The sequence below is a fragment of the Hippoglossus stenolepis genome, chromosome 10 (genome assembly GCF_022539355.2).
Source record: "Hippoglossus stenolepis isolate QCI-W04-F060 chromosome 10, HSTE1.2, whole genome shotgun sequence".
NCBI classification, from domain to species: domain Eukaryota; kingdom Metazoa; phylum Chordata; class Actinopteri; order Pleuronectiformes; family Pleuronectidae; genus Hippoglossus; species Hippoglossus stenolepis.
Genome location: NC_061492.1, coordinates 3,317,998 through 3,337,419, shown reverse-complemented (window position 1 = coordinate 3,337,419; position 19,422 = coordinate 3,317,998). Strand labels below are relative to the sequence as shown.

The 19,422-nt window shown below is 44.7% G+C and overlaps 1 protein-coding gene across 2 annotated transcripts in view; it reads right to left on the bottom strand.

Moving 5' to 3' along the window:
- The window catches only part of atrn (attractin), a 113,304-nt gene that overhangs the window by 24,296 nt on the left and 69,586 nt on the right, over positions 1-19,422 (bottom strand). For both annotated transcript variants that reach the window (XM_035168953.2, XM_047341591.1), the window contains exon 26: positions 18,966-19,044. In XM_035168953.2, coding sequence (XP_035024844.2) covers positions 18,966-19,044 — 79 coding nt within the window. The remainder of the gene's footprint in view (positions 1-18,965; positions 19,045-19,422) is intronic.

Here is a 19,422-nt window from a genome sequence, read left to right as displayed (position 1 = left end):
CTTGCTGCGACGGGAGACAACACGGACGAGTGTCGACGGGAAGAGTCGAGCTACTGCCAGAAAACCCAACATAATAAGTTGAAAGATGCTGAAACGCTCCTTCAATCCGAGGGAGGGGACTTCGGCGACGATCGTCTTCGAGCGACACGTTTATAAAACACATCGTCATTCGTTTCATCCCTTGTTTGCGGAGTTGTGTGTGTGTTGGCTACGCTGATTAAAGCAGGTTGAGCAAAAAAAAAATCATTTGATGTGGCCAAAGAATACATTTGTGGATTCATGAAGGCCTTTTGGCACAGGATTGTCTTTGAGCATTCTCAAAGTGAGCAGCGGCGTGCCAGAGAGATTGAATGCGTCAGCAGAGCGCGCAGGGCGGAGGGAGGGGAGCGGGGAGGGGGAAACTGAAAAGGAAGGGAAATGAGACAGAAGAAAAATAAGGGAGGATGTCGGAGAGGGACGAGTGATGGCAAACACAGAAAAGAAAAGAAATGGGAGCAGAGAGAGAGAGAGAGAGAGAGAGACACAAAGGCGTTCAAAGGGTTCGCCTCTGGGAAGAGGGGATGGAGAGTTGGATCGGCCTTTGCACGGACAACATACACACACATGTGCACAGGCTGATAAAACCAACACACACACGCTGGGCGCAGTTACCAGTGGACACACACACACACACACACACACACCATGTCCACACGCAGCTCCACATCAAGCCATTTACTTATTGATGCGTCTGTTTAGAAATGCCGGCGCCGGGAGAGCTCTCAATCATCCTTCAGCATCACTGAAGGAAAACTGTGGAGGGGAGCGAGGGAGGAAAGTGCAGAGACAGAGGAGCGAGGGAATCTTTGTCTGTGAAACGACATTAGCTGCTCGCTGCTTCTCCCCGCGCTTCATCTCTCCATCTCTCCGGTGGTGAGGTGGGGGGTAGAGGACGCAAGCTGTGAATACTGACAAGGGAGAAAGCTTTGATCCTCACCTCCCTCCCTCTCTCTACGTCTTTTTTTGTCTCTCTTCCTGTCTTTTCCACCTCCATCATCCCCCGAACTCTTCCTCTTCCTCTCTGCCGGCCTCCTGCGGCCTGCGCCCGGCACCTCTCCGTCCACCTCACCATCCATCCCGATCTGTTTACCTCCCTCCTGTACGCACTGCTCCCCGCTGCCTCGTCCACGCCTCTGATCAATACTCCATCAAAGAGGAGCGCACCGGCGAGAACAATAAAGTGAAGGAGACGCGAAAACAAGGAGATTTAAAGAAAGCGAAAGATGAGAAAAGAAAAATGAAGTGTGGACGAACAATAGAAAATATGAAGTAATTATTGAGAGGATTCACTAAAAGACCGTTTAACCAATCAAAGCAGAGAGAACTCACATGATACATCCGGGGACTATAGAAAACGCCTGTTTGACATTATTCTTCATCACATAACGGCAATGTTTACCATCATGTGGACGATGCATCGCATTCTTCCACGTGGCTCAGACGCAGGCAGGATATTTGCATGAAGGCAACACAAACAGGAGACTGACTCACACCAGCCAAGACAGAATGAGGAGCCGGTGAGTAAAAGCTTATTTGGGCCGTGGTGTCGGGAATGAAAGGTCGGAAACGAACCCCTGAAACTGTATTTCACCACAGACTGGTCCCCACGACCGTTTGAAAACACCACACACACCTCCATTCACCACTGGCGTGAGAATCAGGTCAGACAGCACAGAGAGAGAGAGTCGACGCACGAGAGCGACAAATCAAAAGCCAAGTGCTGAAACACAAACACCAGACGATCGACACGACGCGTGGTAAAGAATCCCAAACATGGAGCCGCTGTGGAAACTCCACATCTGCAAAGACATCTACACTCTCAAGGTTAAAGGTATGTTATCATTACCTGGATATAAAAATCAGGATATGATATTTTTGGTTATAAACGTTCGGCTCCAGCTCAGTGGGTTGACTCTTTTCCTCTGTTCTGTAGGAGTGAAGCCAGGAGCCCCTGGTGGCTGGCGGCGGTACAGGTCATAACTCAAATTCTCACATTCTAGTTTATTGTGGTAGAGTTAAAGCAGCACTATGTAACTTTAGCTTTACTCACTTTTACCTTTACTTGAACCAGAGGAGCTGCCGCTGTAACAAATCCACAAAACTCTTGATATTTTAAAAAGGTTCCTGCTGAATATCGAGAGATAAACTCTGGTTTGTAATAACTTCTAACTGATCCACAGTTCAGCTTCACTCAAGTTGCTGAACGGTGAGAGACTGAAAAAAGATAAATTCACAGTCACTGAACTCATCTTCATCAAGCTGCTGTTTTAAGGCAACACATCTGCATAGTGTTGCTTTAATATGTAAACTGACAATATCGCTGATTTGAGATGTTTTAAAAAGTTTTATTGTCTTTCGGAGCTTTTTAAGATTAAAATGTCAAATGAGATAAAGTTTGAATATTTCAAGTTTCATCACAACAGATGCAGACGACCTGACACAGTCCAAAGGTCCAGCACAAGTGGACCTGGACCCGTTAAAGTTTAATTACATTAAATTTAGTTCCTCTACTTCGTTATCATCATCAGAAGCAACGATCGTTATGTAACATCCACAGGTTTAAAGTCTGACATTAAACTTCCATCATCTCCACAGCCACCGAAAAACACCAGATAGTAATATAACATGTATCCTTCGCTCTCTGCTGGTTGTGTTACTGACACAACACAGGTACAAGCTCTTCAGGGCAACACACAGCGGCTGTGTTACGCAGCTTCACACCGCATCATGACATGTCCCGTTACATCACATCACGCCGTAGCACGCCATCCGACGCCCGCGGGTTCACGCCAGACAGGAGAGGCGGTGGATGTACAGGAGTGGAGATGTGCCGACCAGGGGGAGAGCGTAGATCAACACGGTGCTGCCTCGCTGGAGGACTGGAAACCGAACACTGACATATACAGTAGGAATATGGTAATGTGCACGGGTGTTTGGGAGCAGGTCTTACGGGCAGTGGTTAGTGTTGCCCTTTTAAGATGCTAATTCCTCAGGACAGCGGCAATAAGTACCGTACCAGAAACGCAGAGGTTAGTGCGAGAGAGAGAGAGAGAGAGAGAACTCCTCATGTAACACAAAGAGAAAAAGACAAACAGCAACTTCAACTTGTGCTCATATTAAAAGTACAATATTTCTAAATGCCTACAGAGAACACATCTTCAACAGTGATCTGAAGTCGGATGCACGGGGGGTGTTGACGTCGGAGTGGCAGGAGTGAGCGGAGGTCGGGTTCTGAAGTTAAAACAAAGAGCGCGGCGCTGATGGAGCAGATTCGACAGCTGCTGTTAGAAGACGCACATAAAAGTAAAGTAGGTGAAGGCAGCCTGGGATGAGATGAAACGGAATCAGAAACTACAGGAGCAGGGGTTTGACAGAGGTTCTGGGCTTATGATAAGCCCGGTGCCATGATGGATGGGTGGGGGATGTTTCCCGGCCAAATGGGGGTCACCCGCAGTGCAGGGAAGTTGGGACGATAAGCCGGCCTCTATATTGTGAGGAGCAACACACTGGCTCCGATCCAGAATCTAATTATACGCATCGTCTCTGTGGAATTAAGATTAGCAGGGTTTAGAAGTCTTTGGGGAAACACACACACACACACACACACAGAAAATGTGAATGACACCAGAAATCCAACCAACCCACATATAAACATTCATTCATCATCGACTCTGCTTATCCTCCGGGGGTCGTGTGGGAGCTGGAGCCAATCCCAGCTGACATTGGGCGAGAGGCGGAGCAAACCTTGGACAAGGCGCCAGCGCATCGCAGGAGCAAGACACACAAACATTCACACACCTCAGAGTCTCCAATTAACTTAATCTGCACGTCTTTGGACTGTGGGAGGAAGCCAGAGCCCTGAGGACATGCAGACTCCACTCAGTGAAGACCCCAGACTCAGGAGAACCTTCTCGCTGTGAGGTGACGGTGCACCGTTTCTCCCCTTCGCACCAAAACGCTGCAAAACACAAAATGTCTGCACGTGCCACACCCACACAAATCTACCACAAGTTTTCTCTGCCATGTGCACATGTTACTTTCTTTGGAGTTGACTTGGCTGAAGTAAAAAGCTCAACTCTAGACACTGTTGCAGAGGTTGCTGGCTACCAGTGCTGCAGTGCCCCCCCACCCGCCCCCCGATACTTTTCCATCGCATTTTGATGAATCTGCAGCCTGTCAGCTCCGAGGAGACTCCCGTTAGCTTGATTATGCAGAGGATACCATTAACAAGGTCTCGTCTTTAAGGAGGATGCACGTTTTTCCCGAAGACTCTCGGCTTCCCTTTGTGAGTGACCTTCAGCGCCGCCTGCTGCTCCTCTCGCTTCTCGTCATCGGAGCTCCCCTCTCCTTCCCTCTCACTTCAGGATTGATCACCTCAGACGCAGGGCCTTTTGTTCTGTGCCGCGGTGCAGTGAACGTTGACCTCAGGAGAGAGGGAGGAGAGGGAAGGCAGCTCTCATAGAATTTTAAAGCGTTGCTCTGGTTAATTTAACGGCGCTTTTAGGTTAGGAACGCAGGAAATACACTTTTTCCCCTTCATCTCTGCTTTCCTTCGTTAATATGCGTCATAAACCTGCAGCTAAGACAACATCAGGAACTGATTAATCACTTTTGAGATATTGAACTAATTTTGGGAGTTTTTTTGTGATGTCGTTTAGACACTTTTATAGCTTGTAGGGTCTGAATTTCATTAGCGGCGGGTTTCAAGGGAGACTTTTACTATTCAATCATTTTAATGCTACAGCACAAAATTTCATAAGTTCTGCTTTCCAGGGATCGTTTAAGCATTTCATGTGGCTGCATGCTGTTCCAGAAAACAGCAAAGACTTATGAGGAAGCAAAACAGAGAATTTAATAAACTGTCGCTCTCAATGTGCAGAAAATGTAATAAAACCTGATCCTGGGTTAATTCATTCCCGCATAATGTAATATACCATTACGTAATAGGGACTATGAGTTTCAAAATGATCGTTATAAGTCGGGAAATGTTATTGTATTGGCTGGTTAACTGGCTGCATTAGCATGCTTTACTGCTACACCTCTGAAGCGCTCAGAAGAAGGAGCACACTGTGAGATGTCTGTGTCTGCAGCCCACCAGCCGACAGTGGGCCACACAGCAGCAGGATGCAGACGACACGAGCAGCCTCTCAGCCCAGACGCTGCTGAAGGTGGCTCTGAAGTCCGCCGCCTCGGGGACTGGCAGCGTGCGAGCTGACAGAACAGAATGGCTAAGTGTGAGGAACGGCGGCATTGAGGGAGCGGGCGGGCCCGAGCAGAGTGTGTGCCGGCCTGGGTCACCATAAGTAATTCATCTCCCACCACCGGCAGGGGAGAGAGAGAGAGAGAGAGAGAGAGAGAGAGAGAGAGAGAGAGAGAGAGAGAGAGAGAGAGCGTGGGAGATGGCGGGGTAAAGAGAGAACCCGTTTCCTCCTCCCGTCTTAATGGCACTCTGCGGAGGGTGAGATAAGGTTGGAAGCGCTCCCTCTCCAAACCCTCCTGGTGTGGGTGCAGCCACAGCTGGACTGTCGGGGGGGGGGCACACACACTGGTCTGAAAAGAGTCTGTCAGGCACCACGGCTGAATTGAGCGTTCACATTGTGAAAAAGATGATGCTTTGACTTTTTTTCCTCCAAGTCAAAAAAAAAGGTAGGAGTGTAAAAAAAAAAAAGAAGTGATAAATCAACCTTTTTTGCATTTTTCTCTTTTCATTTCTCTCCGACTATTCATCTGTGAGGAGACAATAGAATATCCCTTACAGTAGAATAGGCAATTAAATGAAAGTAAATCCATCAGCAGCATATTTCTTAATGTTCCAGGGGCGCCACGTTTTCCCTGGAAGGCCGCGCGGCGTTCGGTTGCACTGCCAATCGTTTAAAAATTTCAATTTACACGTATTTTGGTTTCAGGGAGAGGAAAAGAAGAAGGGAGACAATTCCTGCATGGTGTTCATGCTCCGGGCCTCCGTCACAAGCGAAGGAAGATTTTTAACCCATAAGAGACCCTCGCCAAGTTGTTAATTAAGTGCTGAGGTGTACACAGGAAGGTTGTTAGCTGCAGAACTGTGTCCTACACGTGTAAACAGTTGTATAATTGTAAAATGCAGAGTCTAACAGCAAAGACAACAGGGTTAGAAACACCCGATAGTTCATGTTGCGTTCTGCACTGGGAGCCGAGGCTAATGCCGGTGGTTTTCTTCCAGTAGAGGCTCGTGTAATAAGAAGGCTGACAAACCAGCGGAGGCCGTGTCATGACCGAAAGGACCCAATTAGCAAACTGGTCTGAATGTCTACGTCAGTGTTTCACACTAAAAACGCAGCCAGCGAGTTGTCAAACGAAACGACGAGGACAGCAGCGTTTGTAAAACCTCTCAGTTCAAGCAGTTCTTAAACTCTGGAGTAGTGCAAGCAGGGCAGGTTTAGAACCAGCACTCCCACTGGCATCTTGTGAAGTGATGCAGCATAATAAGCCCAGTACGGCACACGGCACCACTGAGCTGCAACGTGGGCCACGACCCTAACAATCCGCCTTCAAGGACACCATTACTCTTAGAGTGGAAACAATGATTCACCTCCATGTGGAAGAAAAAACATAACTACGAGTCTTCTCCACGACTTGTCCCCCCCCCCCCGAAACTACAAGGAGACCTTTCACATTCACATTTTAGTCACGTAGCTTTTGCTGTATTATCAAGTGACCTTAAATGAGCATAATGGCTCCGTAAGCCGTGCGTCACCGTGTCACACTCGGCTACGTGAGCAGTAAATCTTCAGACTAACTGACGCTGAGAAAGACTCGGAGCTGTGTTCGCAACAGGAGTAATTATAGATCACTGCCCCGGCCCCTGAACTCGGAGATCGCATTTAAAGAGCATGATTATTGGGGGAGGGGGGAGGGGGAGATTTGGCTGTTGATGTGTTTTTTTTCATTGTCTTTCGTTGGTCGCAGTTCCATTTGACAAGCACAGGATTGAGATTAGCAAACGAACATTTACCTGGACATTAACAACAAAAGCAAACTGCGATGGGATTCCCTCCTTTCAGATTTCAGCCCAGGCAGATACCATCACCGATTAAACATGTTTCGAGGTGAAGAGGGGGAAGCTGAATTTTCCCCAAGCTCACGTCTGGTGCCTGAAAAGTTAAGTCCAGCATATCGTCAAATCCTTAAAAGATATGTTAAACTCATTTGTAGGGAATTTAAGGGTTTGTTAGTTTGAATTCAAAACTTTTTGTCCTTTTTTTACGGTTCACGTTTGCCCAGTTTATTTTATCTTGCGTCTGGACTGTTAATAAAAACTGAGGCGATTATTAAAATGCACTTCCTGTCCCAGGGCTGTATTAGACCTTAGCAAAGAGGCTCAAAGATACAGTCAAGTGCTGCTTCTTGCTGTTTTGTCAAATCATGTCTCAACATTGCCAGCAAAAGAAAAAAAGCTCGAGAGCCTTCACACAGAGTCTCTAAGTTATTATCATCGTCCCTTCTAGACTTGTTGTCATCACATAAATAGATGGATAAATAAATGGACCCAAACTTAAACTCCAGGTCAGACTCAAGAGTAAACAAACTGTTTTAGTAAAGTTCAGTAAGCACAAGTAAAGTGGGCTGATTACATCACTAGCCTGACTGATAATAATAACATGGGTCGATATACAAATATAACAAAAGAAATCTTTATGATTTCAAAGATGTCGTTATCAAACCATTATGAGCAAGAAATGGGGTCGAGACTCGAGTTGTTTTTCTACCAGAACAACCCAGTAAAAAGGAAAACAATTTTAATTTCGTCCTAGAATAATACCTCGGAATTCTGTCGCCTAATTTGTGCTGATTTATTCTGCCCACTCGCTGCTTAAATGTTGTAATTACTTTCACCAAGTAGGTTATGTTATTGTCTGCGTTTGTTTGAAGCGAGATTACACAAAAGCTACTGGGTGGATTGGCACAGAACCTAGTGGAGGGGATGTGGTGCGGGTCAGGGGAGAATCCAATTTCATTTTGGTGCAGATCTGGATCGGGTGGGGCGGATGCAGGGGAACATTTCTGCACTTTTTCAACATTTTTAATTCAGTCCTCACAAAATAATTCATGGTTCTTGATGAAAAAAAAGTCAATTCTCATCATTAGGGGACTGAAGTCTACGAGCGAATAGAATCTGGTGCAGATCTAGTGAATTTAAAAGTGGTTTCATGAGGAGAGAGTTGGGCCTTGGTGCAGTTCTGCTCCCCTTAGTTTCCAGTTGTGTATATTTTATGTATTCAGCTAATGACATTGTGTATCGAGTGTTTTTACCACGCTGTATCAAACATTAAATTGTAACAGCTCCGGCTGTGGGCCGATGTGAAGTTTTAACAAGCTACACTGATTGTATTAGTGTCGATATTGGATTGTGTTCAGACTGAACTACAGGCGACAGCGGCTGTGCAGCGGTTCTGGCAGCAGCTTGTTGACACGTCTTCGGTTCCTCTGGGCAACCGGGAGAGATATTGTCACCGTCTGAAATTTGCCTCCTTTGAAACTTTTAATTACAGCGACTACTCGGCACTTTCGAGAGTTTAGCTTGGTTTATATTATTGGAACATTTTGAATATGGAGTGTGTAAACACCTGGTGCATCAAGTTGGGGGTCCTGTGTATTAAACTAGCATCAGGGGGATGCAGCCGAATATTCACTCTCTGGATTGTGTTGTATCACACTCCTGCCAAGCCCCGAGTTTAAAAAAAGGCACAGAGCCACGGAGCATTTCCATGATTCTAAAATTATGTTTTACAGAGCATCATCGGGAAGCGCTTCGTCGGGGGTGGGGGGGAACAGCTGCAAAGTAAAGGTGGAAAGATTGTTATTTCGTCTCCTCCCTGCTCATGTGTGAAGCGCATTCATATCCAGCCATCTGCTTGTGGGACTGCTGCGTAGGGGCCGGGAGCAGCCGTGCTGGGGAGGGGAATCTCCTCATCATTACGGATATTTCTGGAAACTAATTTGATGTGGAGCTCTACGTGCCGCTTGATATCTTCATTATATCTCAGTGCTCTGCTTATTCAGAGGATACCACGGCCAGTTCTCTCCCACTTCCCCGTAACTGTCAGCTGTCTTAAGATTTAGTCTGAGTCCTGGGGTTAAACAGAGCATGTTGGCTATCGTCTTATTTCATCAACCTCAACATTGTTCTCCGTTGACTTAAAGTCCTTTTAGTCGAGATCAATTTCGGTAAAACGTCCCTCTGCTTTCAAATAAGATCACAACTGATCGTAATTGTCAGGAAAAGATCCGACAACGTTAGCAAATCACATTCTTGCAACGTGACTCAATAAGAAACCACTGCAGGAAAAAAACAAAACAAAACCCTTCACAATCAAATAGAACCTTGTACAACAGCCCTGCAAATAAATCCTTTCCTGGAAAATGCTCAGTTTTCTCAAGACTGTGCCAAAAGGTATTGATTTTATTCTGCAAGTCTGTCAGCCTTACTCGTAGTGTTGTAGGAAATCTAAGCACAGAGAGCCAGCTACTATAAGTGGTGGACTTACGGCTGCTAAACAGACATTAGTCAGCCCGAAAAAACAATCCTCCACTTTACATGATGAGTATTTCAACATACAGTAAATAGCACAAATGGCCTGGATCCATTCAAAGTCTTAACGTCGCTGACAGAGCCAGCAAGACTAAATCCTCATCTTTAAGCAAAGTAGCTCTGTCTAATTGTTGTGAGAAGCTAATGAGTTCAGTTAGACCACCGCCTTTATGGCTTTAAAAGAATAATAACACAATTAAGAACCTTAACGTTAAGTTCTGTGTCGTGTGTTTTAAAGTTGTCTCTTTCTTGGGAACAGGACTTGTTGACTTCACGTTGAGAGTGTGTAGTGCTTTCACTCAAACCCTCTGCTCTGCTTGTGCTCAAACCGCTTGAGCTTTAACTCGGGTATTTTGTTTCTCCTGCTTCTGTGTGTGAAATGTCTGCTCTCGGATTTCTCCTCTGATCTGAAACTTTAAGACCACACTCTTGGATAAAGTAAGGGAAATAAAATCCGTCTCTCTTCAGCTTTATGTTTTTTTTCCTCCCAGTGATTTTGTAGCTGCAGGTTGTTCCCTCCCAACAAAAGTACACATTCTCTGTGTGGCTTGATATTTGAAGTGGGTCCAAATGCTTCTTTCCCCCAATTCACTGGATGTTGTCTATAGTGTTTAAGTACATATCTGGATCCAGGCTCGCACTGTTGTCAACGCACAAACAGATTAAAACGTCACCATCTTGCCGGCTGATAAAAGAAGACAAACAGTGGTGCTGAACACAGCTGATTATCATGTCCAGGTGACCAGTGTACCCAGTGTACCCAGTGACACGGCCACATATGAGGCACGGACACCAGATCTTATCAGCAGCTACGAGAGGAAGGTAATAAACTACAAAAAGGACAAAGCCAGTGACCACACGCTATATTAACTTCTGTATCCAGGGGAAGCCAGAGCTTGTTTTTTTTATGGATTCTCCAGATAAACACAGAAGGAACTCAGATCATCATGAGAAGCATCAACACAGCCAAACACCTACAGCTGCCATCGTGGGTCCTCTGGTCTGTAACACTCCACTTTAGCCAACAAGGTTAAAACCACAGTTTCTGCAGTCAGACGCACAACTGTAGTGTCCCTGATAGTGTCCGTTCTCTAGACAGAAGGAATATAGAGCAGAGCCCTGATCTCGGTCGCAGGAAATGCTCCCAGCCACTGGTTCAGACACAGCGATGACACTTGGGCGGGACGAGTCAAGGAGACTAAGCGACACAGCCGCCCGCCCCCAAAAAAAACGAGGGTCAGCAGTTTGCCGTGGCTGAGGTCACAACCACAAGGACGCGGCTGCGGAACCGTTTAACAACTTTATCGCCGGCGCTGATTCATCCTCGCCGGCAAGAAGAAGTTCTAGCAGCGCTGCATTTTAATTTGGCCCCTAATGAACACATTTACTCATCTGTGTATCAGACGCTGAAAAGAATAATGTAGTAATACAATTACAAAAAATGTGTCAGGGTTTGAGAGCTTTCAAAAGAGATAGTGATTATTAAACTCTTGAAAAGATGACAAAGGCCTATTGTACAGGGTTTTCACAATAAAAATTGACATGTTGTTGAAATAAATTACAAGAGATCGAAATTGGAGAACTGTGTATTGTTCCAGTTGGATTAAGCGAGGATGAGCTTTCGAAGTGACAATAGTTTACATCTGAGATATTTCCCCGACTTTGAGTGTAATCTCTGCTGAAGTGTTAACACAAAGCCAGAAAACAGATGATCTTTGATGGTTTAAACATCTATATTATTGCCTCTCGACAAATTACACAAATTCTATTGCTTCAAAGAAAACATGACCCATAAATAATAAAAATATATCCCCTTAGAAGCTTCAGACATCAAGAGCTTAATTCTAGTTGTGCTAACGAGGTATTTATACTCGGCTTTATGGAAATTGTGCGTATTGTGCATTGATATCATTATACATGTTATACAAATTATACAAATTCTATTGCATTAAAGAAAAACATGACCCATAAATAATAAAAAATATCCCCTTAGAGGCTTCAGACATCAAGAGCTTTATTCTAGCCGTGCTAACTAGGTGTGAATCTATGGATTTATGAGTTTTATGCATAGTGCATTGATAATTGATTAAAAACAAGACATCTGGCAAGTGGTAAGATCCGAACGTCTCTAAATGTACAACACGTGCATTGTTTTCATACTTTTTTTGGTACAACTGTTAACATTTGCTGCTTATTTAACGGGGCGACCTCGCAGGTTAATTCCCGTCTTCAGGAGGAGCCGCTTCCCAGCCGCCTGTCTCGTTAACGCCTCAGATCGTCCTCCTGAACCGCTCCCGTTATTCAGAAACTTTTATGTGCGGACTGTATACCTTCCCTCTCAGAGGCATGAAAGGCAGAAGTGAAGCGCTGGCTGTTTGTTCGTGGCAGGTGGATGTGTGTGTGTGTGTGTCTGTGTGTGTGTATGTGTGTACCTTCATTAACACCCCACAACCTGAGCCGGGTTGCATTTGATTAGAACAACACAAAAAGTTCAGTTTACACATCACGCGCCATTGAGCAGCTTCCCACTCATTTTATGGCATAATAGCAGGTATTTCTAACAGGGGCCTGAGCCTTGACACCTTGGTTGACATCCATATTTATAGCTGAGGGATGGAGGTTGAGGGTGTGGGGGGGCAGCTTGATGGGCTAATAAATATGTGAGGGTATCTGGAGACGTTTATGCCGCTTCCTCTGCCTCCCTCCTCGCGGCAGCCTGCCTCTGGCGAAGTGTAAAGAACCCACAACAGTTAATCATGTGGGACGCAGCGGCAGCGATGGGGGGATATTATCACATTCTGCATTTCCACCAACACCCCAGGGTGCAATACATGTCTAATATATGTCAAGTTATGCGTGATGTATCTGTGTTACATGTCGGGTAAATACACTTGCTGTCAATCGTGAGGATATTTTCATGGCGGTACAGTACGGAGGGCGTCAGGAGGGGGTTAGCGGTACGAGTTGTAAGTGAAGACTGAAAACTGACGACGATACATTTTCCCCCGTCGTGCAGAACAATGTCCTTCAAAGCTGCTGCAGGGTTTTTTTCTGCCCCTTTACGAAAGAATACTCAAGACAGGTAGTGAAATCTCTGCCCTAAATAAAATAGATGGCCTGAAATCTCTTTCGGTGCCACAGTCGAATAAAGGAAAAGAGATATTCTGTCCTACGGCAAGAAGAGCGAATGTTAAAGCGGTGCCATTATTACAGTATTTTGCATCATGATATATTAGCCCTTCCCTCCATGCTGCTGTTGGATCCCTGCCCTAATTAGCTTGCTTGCTCACATCCACTCAAGAAATGTGTCTTTATCACGTACGTGTGTTACAGGCCTCAGGAAGCTGACACCTGTAGCTGCTGCCTGTCGATAAGAGAAAGCCATGCTCCCAGTTTTATGACCTAGTGTCTCTTCATCTCAAAGATGAACCACGGTATGAAAAGGTAAAGAAAGAAGTCGCTCTGAAAGAATTTAGAAAAGCCAGAATTCTTTCTATTCAGGCTACATCCATACTACTATGTTTTAGTTTTAAATAACATTACTGTTGCTATGTAAACACCCGTCATCCACACGGCTACAGACTCTTTGAGAACCTAGAGCGGAGACGTTTGAAACTCCCTGGTTGTGTTGAGGTAAAGACAGGAAACAGAGAGACAGTTGGACACAGACCAACATTAGTGTCCTTGACCGATGTGGATTTTTGTGGGCTGATGCCGATACTGGTATTAGGGAGTAAAAACTTTTATCAGACCTAAAAACTTGTTTTAAAATCCTCATGAAAAAAGAGATATTTTAACCATAAACTTGATATCTATGAATATAAAGTAAACAGATCTAACAAAATGTGGAGAACTTGGATTAAGAAAATGTCTTTATGGGTAAAATGTCACATACATGCACATATTTTCTGCATTATTTGTTTTCCTATACGTCTGCGTGAGGCTGATATTGGACGATATCATTGGCCAAACCATATGTCAGCTTCAGACTCAGCTAAACTGCTCGCGGGGATGGAAATGACTTGTGTCTCCAAATGAAGATGTACTGGTGTGGATGTATCCTCGGAGCAGCATCTACTTCAGACCTGCTGCACTCAAACGCTCCTGCAGGAATAATCAACCAGCTCTGACAGAGCAGAGGGGCTAATTCTGACTAAGAGGGCCGCTGCCTTCGACGGCACAAAATGGCCGCGGCGGTTGGGTTCTGTCCGTTGCCATCTGGCAGCTCAGGCTCCTTCAAAAGGAACCGTCAGGTCTCAGAGGAAGGTTTTAATTAAGACTCAGACAGCACACACACACACACAGACACACACACACGCACATTTATGCAAACAAATGCACTGCAAACACACATGGAGGGAAAAACATGAACCTGAACACTTTCAAACGCATGCAAACATGTGGGCTCTGGGTTGTTCCACCAACCTGCACCCGTCTCAGCAGGAGTCATGTTGCTGCCACGGTTACAAGAACCTCAAATACAGTCAGAAACTTATTTTTACTCGAGGCTTTTTACATCAACACCTAAATCTCACACATGCAAATAAACATTGTGATGAGGCAGCAGCAGCCGAACTGTATTTTCTCAGCCCTGAAACCATTTAAAAAAAAAAAAAAAACACTTCTATAGCTTAAAAAGAAAATGAATAAGTTTGATCATTACACCCTTGGTTAATTAACACTTTCCAAAAGCCACAGTGCTTTGAAGGTAAGAATACATTGTACTTTTTAGGGTCCATTGCAGCTTTTCATGAAATTAGCAGGCTGTGAATGAAGGAGAGGGCAGACGAGCTGTTCTAAGTAAATAACACAGTCACGTCTGCAGCCACTGATTCTGTAAATAGAATTTGCTGCAGGTTGCCTTTTTTGTGTGCGATGTTCTTTTTGCCTTTTACGGTTATTAAACACAGCTTCGAAGAATAAATGCTCTAGATCTGTTTTGGCTAGTTGATCCTCAGTATCTCATAATCTCAAAAAAGTTGATTTCAAGCCCAGTTTTTATCGTTTTCAGTATAAAAAAAAGGTTTCACAACGATGTCTCCATTTCAGGGGTAAAGACTGACAACGACTGCAATAGCACAATAAGCTTAACTCCTCCTCAAAGCCAGATGACAAGCAGTCAGGGGTACGAAGTGCACGGCTCAGGGCTAAATTCCTGTGACCCTGCGATGGCCACATCAAATGAAAATGGCCACGGCTTCCCGCCGCATCGCAGCGTAAGTGAGGTGAACGTGGGGATAATCGCATGCAAATGTGTGTCGCTGTACGGCTGATGCAAGCACGGAGTAACGTGGAGGAATCGGGGTTGACTGTGGGAATGAAGCCGGGGGCGACAGCGCTGAGAAGAACACTTCGGTCCCAGCGTCGAACAGACAAGCGACTGTAACGAGGGAGAATTGACCTGACGGAGAAAAAAAACGCGATTAGCTTTGTGTTTGGCCGAAATTTATGCGTCAAGTTGCGTTAGCACAGCGTACGTGCGCGTGTGAGGGCAGATCTGCAGCTGTGTTCATTTCTGCCCGAGCAGGACGAGGTAATTACAGTGAGAACGGAAAACTGCACAGATTCAATGACGAAATCTGAGTTTTATTTACAGAGCATTTCTAATATCGTCTGGTTGATGTTGTGCTCCCTCCACATCACCGACACAAACAGCGCGTGAGATAAAGAGCATCTATAAACAACTGAAAAGGTATATTTATATGTGAAACAATACTTTTGAATACATCAAATAAAGATGTGAGCAGAGTAGTGAACAGAGGCTGCACCACACCTGCGTCAGGCTAAAGACACGTGTTGATAACGGCCCTGATTTGGGTTTTAACTTGAATTCCCCGGCAACAGAACCCCCGAGATCCAAAATGACTTCAAACGTCAAAGTGAAAGAGCTGCAGCGACCACAGCGAAGGACAAAGGCCTCATGAAGAGCATCATTAATAAGACTCCCCTCAGACACGGCTCTGCGCTGATGTTTTTCTGTGACAGGACTTTAGTGCAGCCACCTCCGAGGAACGACAGATAAATCCTCCCGGAAAGGGCACGTCGTTAAGTCGGCCACCTGCTGTTTGAACCGGCCATTATGTCCGGGTGACATATTTCACTTTGACTAAAAAAAATGAAGAAGCCTCTAAAACCAATTTGTGTGAAAATTATCTCCACCTCACTCAGATGATCTAATAGCATGGAAATGCAAAACTACAGGTTTCAACTGGATTTCTTTTGAAACGCCTGCAGTGCCACTGATGTCACTGTTGCGTTTGTAATTCTGATTGGCAGCAGCGACTATTTGTATTTAATGGGTTGTCTGACACTTGGGATTATTTACCAAAAAAAAGGTTCCCGGCTCCTAGAATAGATGCGAGTCAGGGCAGCATCTTGACAGCTCGTTGCAATATCAGGCATGTAGTTATTTTTTTAGCACGGATCTGGCTTTTACTTTGGTTAAGAAACTTGTACACGCCATTTTATTTAAGGAGGCAATGCCTTTACGTGAAGCTGGTTGAATCTGAGGGGACTGCTGGGCCTTAGCGGGGGTGTGTGCTGCACTTAGCGTCATTTTAGTTTCCAAATCAACTCATCACAGGCGGATTCCATCAAACTCTGCTGTGCACAAAAAAAGCTTTTCCAGGTGTTGAGGAGTTAAATATCGGCTTCAAAGTTTCCCGCTGCCCCCGAAACCACTTAACAAAGCTCCTGTGCTAATTTTACAGAAAAAGGTTCAGCCTGGACCGCTGTGGCCGTGTGGTGGAGAGAGGGTGGAGTGGCAGCAGGTGAAGGGGGGGGTGGGGGGGATGTTGAGAGGCAAACAGGGGTCAGGGTCATGACGACACTTTCGGACGAGGTTTACGACCGAAAGCCACTTCGCCTGCTGCGGCGAGCGTGACGAGCAAAACACTAAAAGTTCACCTTAAGCACAACAGTAGCTTGTATGACCTCAGATACTGACACACACACACACACAGACACACACACAATGCAACACACACACACACAACCTTTCAGCCACTCATTGAAAAGGGGGGGTCCGGACCCTTCTGGAAACTGTGATGGAACAACAGGAAGCGACTTCTCAAAATGCAAGTCCGAGCCTCAGTCGGTCGAACACCGAGGCCACTGGGACCGTGTCCTATTTCCTGGGACCAAAACAAAAATAAAACACCCGTCGCAGTTGCTCGGGACAATGGCAACGAAAGTAAAGTCATAAACTGAGCACATCTATTGTGGCTGCTGTCATCTGAGGAGGCATTTAAACCAATCACACGGGGGCTTTGTCAGGAGGCTTTCTTTCTACCCGTCAGCACCGTGGATGCGTGCACGGGGTTTTTTCTTTTTTTTTTTTAAAGTAGGTTAACGTCATTGTTACTTAAAATCTGCAGCGCATCACAAGGCCTTTTACAACCTTGTATTCTCTGATGCACAGGTACAACTTGAGGTTTTACATGTCTCTCTTTAATATTATTATTTGAAGATGTTTGAGTTTTACATACCTACGACTATGTTCTTAGCTGTAGTGACTTTAAAGGGAGATTTTTTCAGATGCCGGCAAAGTTTCCTGTAGTTTAGTCGATCAGACTAGAGAAGCGATATATAAATACAGTTAATTTACCATTAAGGTAATTTTAAAAGCATGTTCTAGACTTTTCCAGTTCTGTGATGTTGAACTGCAAGATGTTATGAATCTATAAAGAAAAAAGGGCGACAGGTACGGATATTATTAACTTTATTATTCTCAGCTTTATTTGTTTACCCGTCTATCAAGTCCCTGATGTATTTATGTATTAATGTCTTTTATTATCGGCGGAGGTGACTTCTTTTGAAGCAATCTAAAGTTTATGTAAGCTTTTCTTTTTTTCTAGTTAAGGAAGCACACAAGAGCAAACATCCCTGCTGTAGATATGAAGCTTTCTCAGGCTGTTGGCTCCCACCTGACAGAAATGTGACTCTACTGGAAATGAGGATGTACAGAAGGAAAAAGGAAAAGACTGAAGCTCGATGTTTTGTTCCCCGGATTCGAGGCGAACGCACAGGATCCCGGCTCCGGTAATTAAAACACAGCCTTAATTGTTTGCCTTCCACAAACTGATATAATCGCCGTACTGAACTAATTATCGACAGGACTAATGTATCATCGGGTGACTTAGCAATCTACAACTGCACAGTGCCTGAAGAGAGAGGAAAAATCAATCCTGCTTTTTCAAGACAGGGTTTCCTAAGAGCAGCAGGTAAAAGCACACTGGTCTCACAGCGGAGCCACACAAAATATAACTGTATCTAGAAGTACGTGCATTTGATCAGCGTTCATCCTTTGGGCGTTTAAAGCTCATTAAGGCCTCATTTGAGATTGTCTAAAATAAAGCTCAGAATTGACTTTTAAATAAACTGATTATTAAAATGTTTCGCTCTGGAAAAAGACCTGGAAGAGGATTAAAAAAGCAAGTGATTTGTACATGAAGGTAAATTAGGATTTCAAACTCACTACACATTGAGTTCACAGCTGCCAAGTTTGCTACAGCGAGCGAAGCTAACTAATAGAAACTTAGGTTCTGGACTTACTTGACGAGAAAGTGTTCAACAGTGATGTTTCATTAATAAATGATAAATGCATCAATAACTTTAACCCAAAGTTTTAGGTGGAAGTACAAACTGTTAACACCAGACCTCTCTGCTGGTTTTGTCATTTTCATGGCAGAACTGATGAGCTTGGTTTGTATTAAAAGTTTAACAAACATAATTTCAGATATAATTCGCATAAATAAATATATTTTAACAACTAATTCCACATATGTACTCGGGCCTTTGTGTGTTCAATGCATTTGTTCTTTAATGAGCAAATCTAGAAAGATTAATACTTTGTTACTGAGAAGAGAAATGGGTCAAGGAGAGAGGAGGAGGAGGAAGAGGAGGAGGAGGAAGAGGAGGAGGAGGAAGAGGAGAAGAAAGACAAGGAACCGTGAAGAACAGGTGAAATCTTTCTGTTCTTTTCCTTTCAAACTGTTTTTTGTTCAGAAACCTTTATGATTTTGATCAAATGAAAAGATGATTAAGTTCATATCTTTAAATATATTCTTACGTGAGAGTAAAACCCATGAAACCCTCGTGTTCGATGACGTGCAGAGAAGTCGGATGGTGTATTTACCAAAAGGTACCTGAGAGTTTGCAGAGCATCTTTACACTTTCCGGTGCAAACCCTCAGCGTGATCTTTTTAAACTCCACCGACCAGAGAGACGTCGAGACCGAACAACAACTTAACAGACACCGAAATGAACAGGACCACAAGTACATGTTTGCATGGTTGTTAATTCACCTGCCCGAGTGGCCAGAATCAATATTTGACGTACGCTCGCGTCTCAGGCTTACCTCTCGTCGCCGTGACGCCCAGCAGCTCTGTTTGATCTTCCAGACCACGGCGGCCACCAGGAGCAGGGACAGGAAGCAACTGTGTACAGACAGGGAGAGGACGACATGAGTCAAGAGGAGGAATCGAGCAACGAGGAAAAACTGGGAACCACGGGATCATCCGAGGTGTGATTTGTAGTGAAAGGTGCTCGACTGTGGCTGGGATTTTCCGGCGAACAGAAATTCATTAACCAAAACTGAATTTTCTCTGCATATTCAGGTGTTTTTGGTCGGACGGTGTTTGACAGACAAGGTGATTACAGCCAACATCGATCTATATTTAATGAGCCACACGTCTGACGCTTGAGGACCAGCCTTCGGTTTTTTTATGTCTTCTAATTAAAAAGTCATAAGCTGCTGCTCCGACATCGCAGGAATCATTTAAGGTCATTTTGACAAATCACAGCAGTTTCACCTG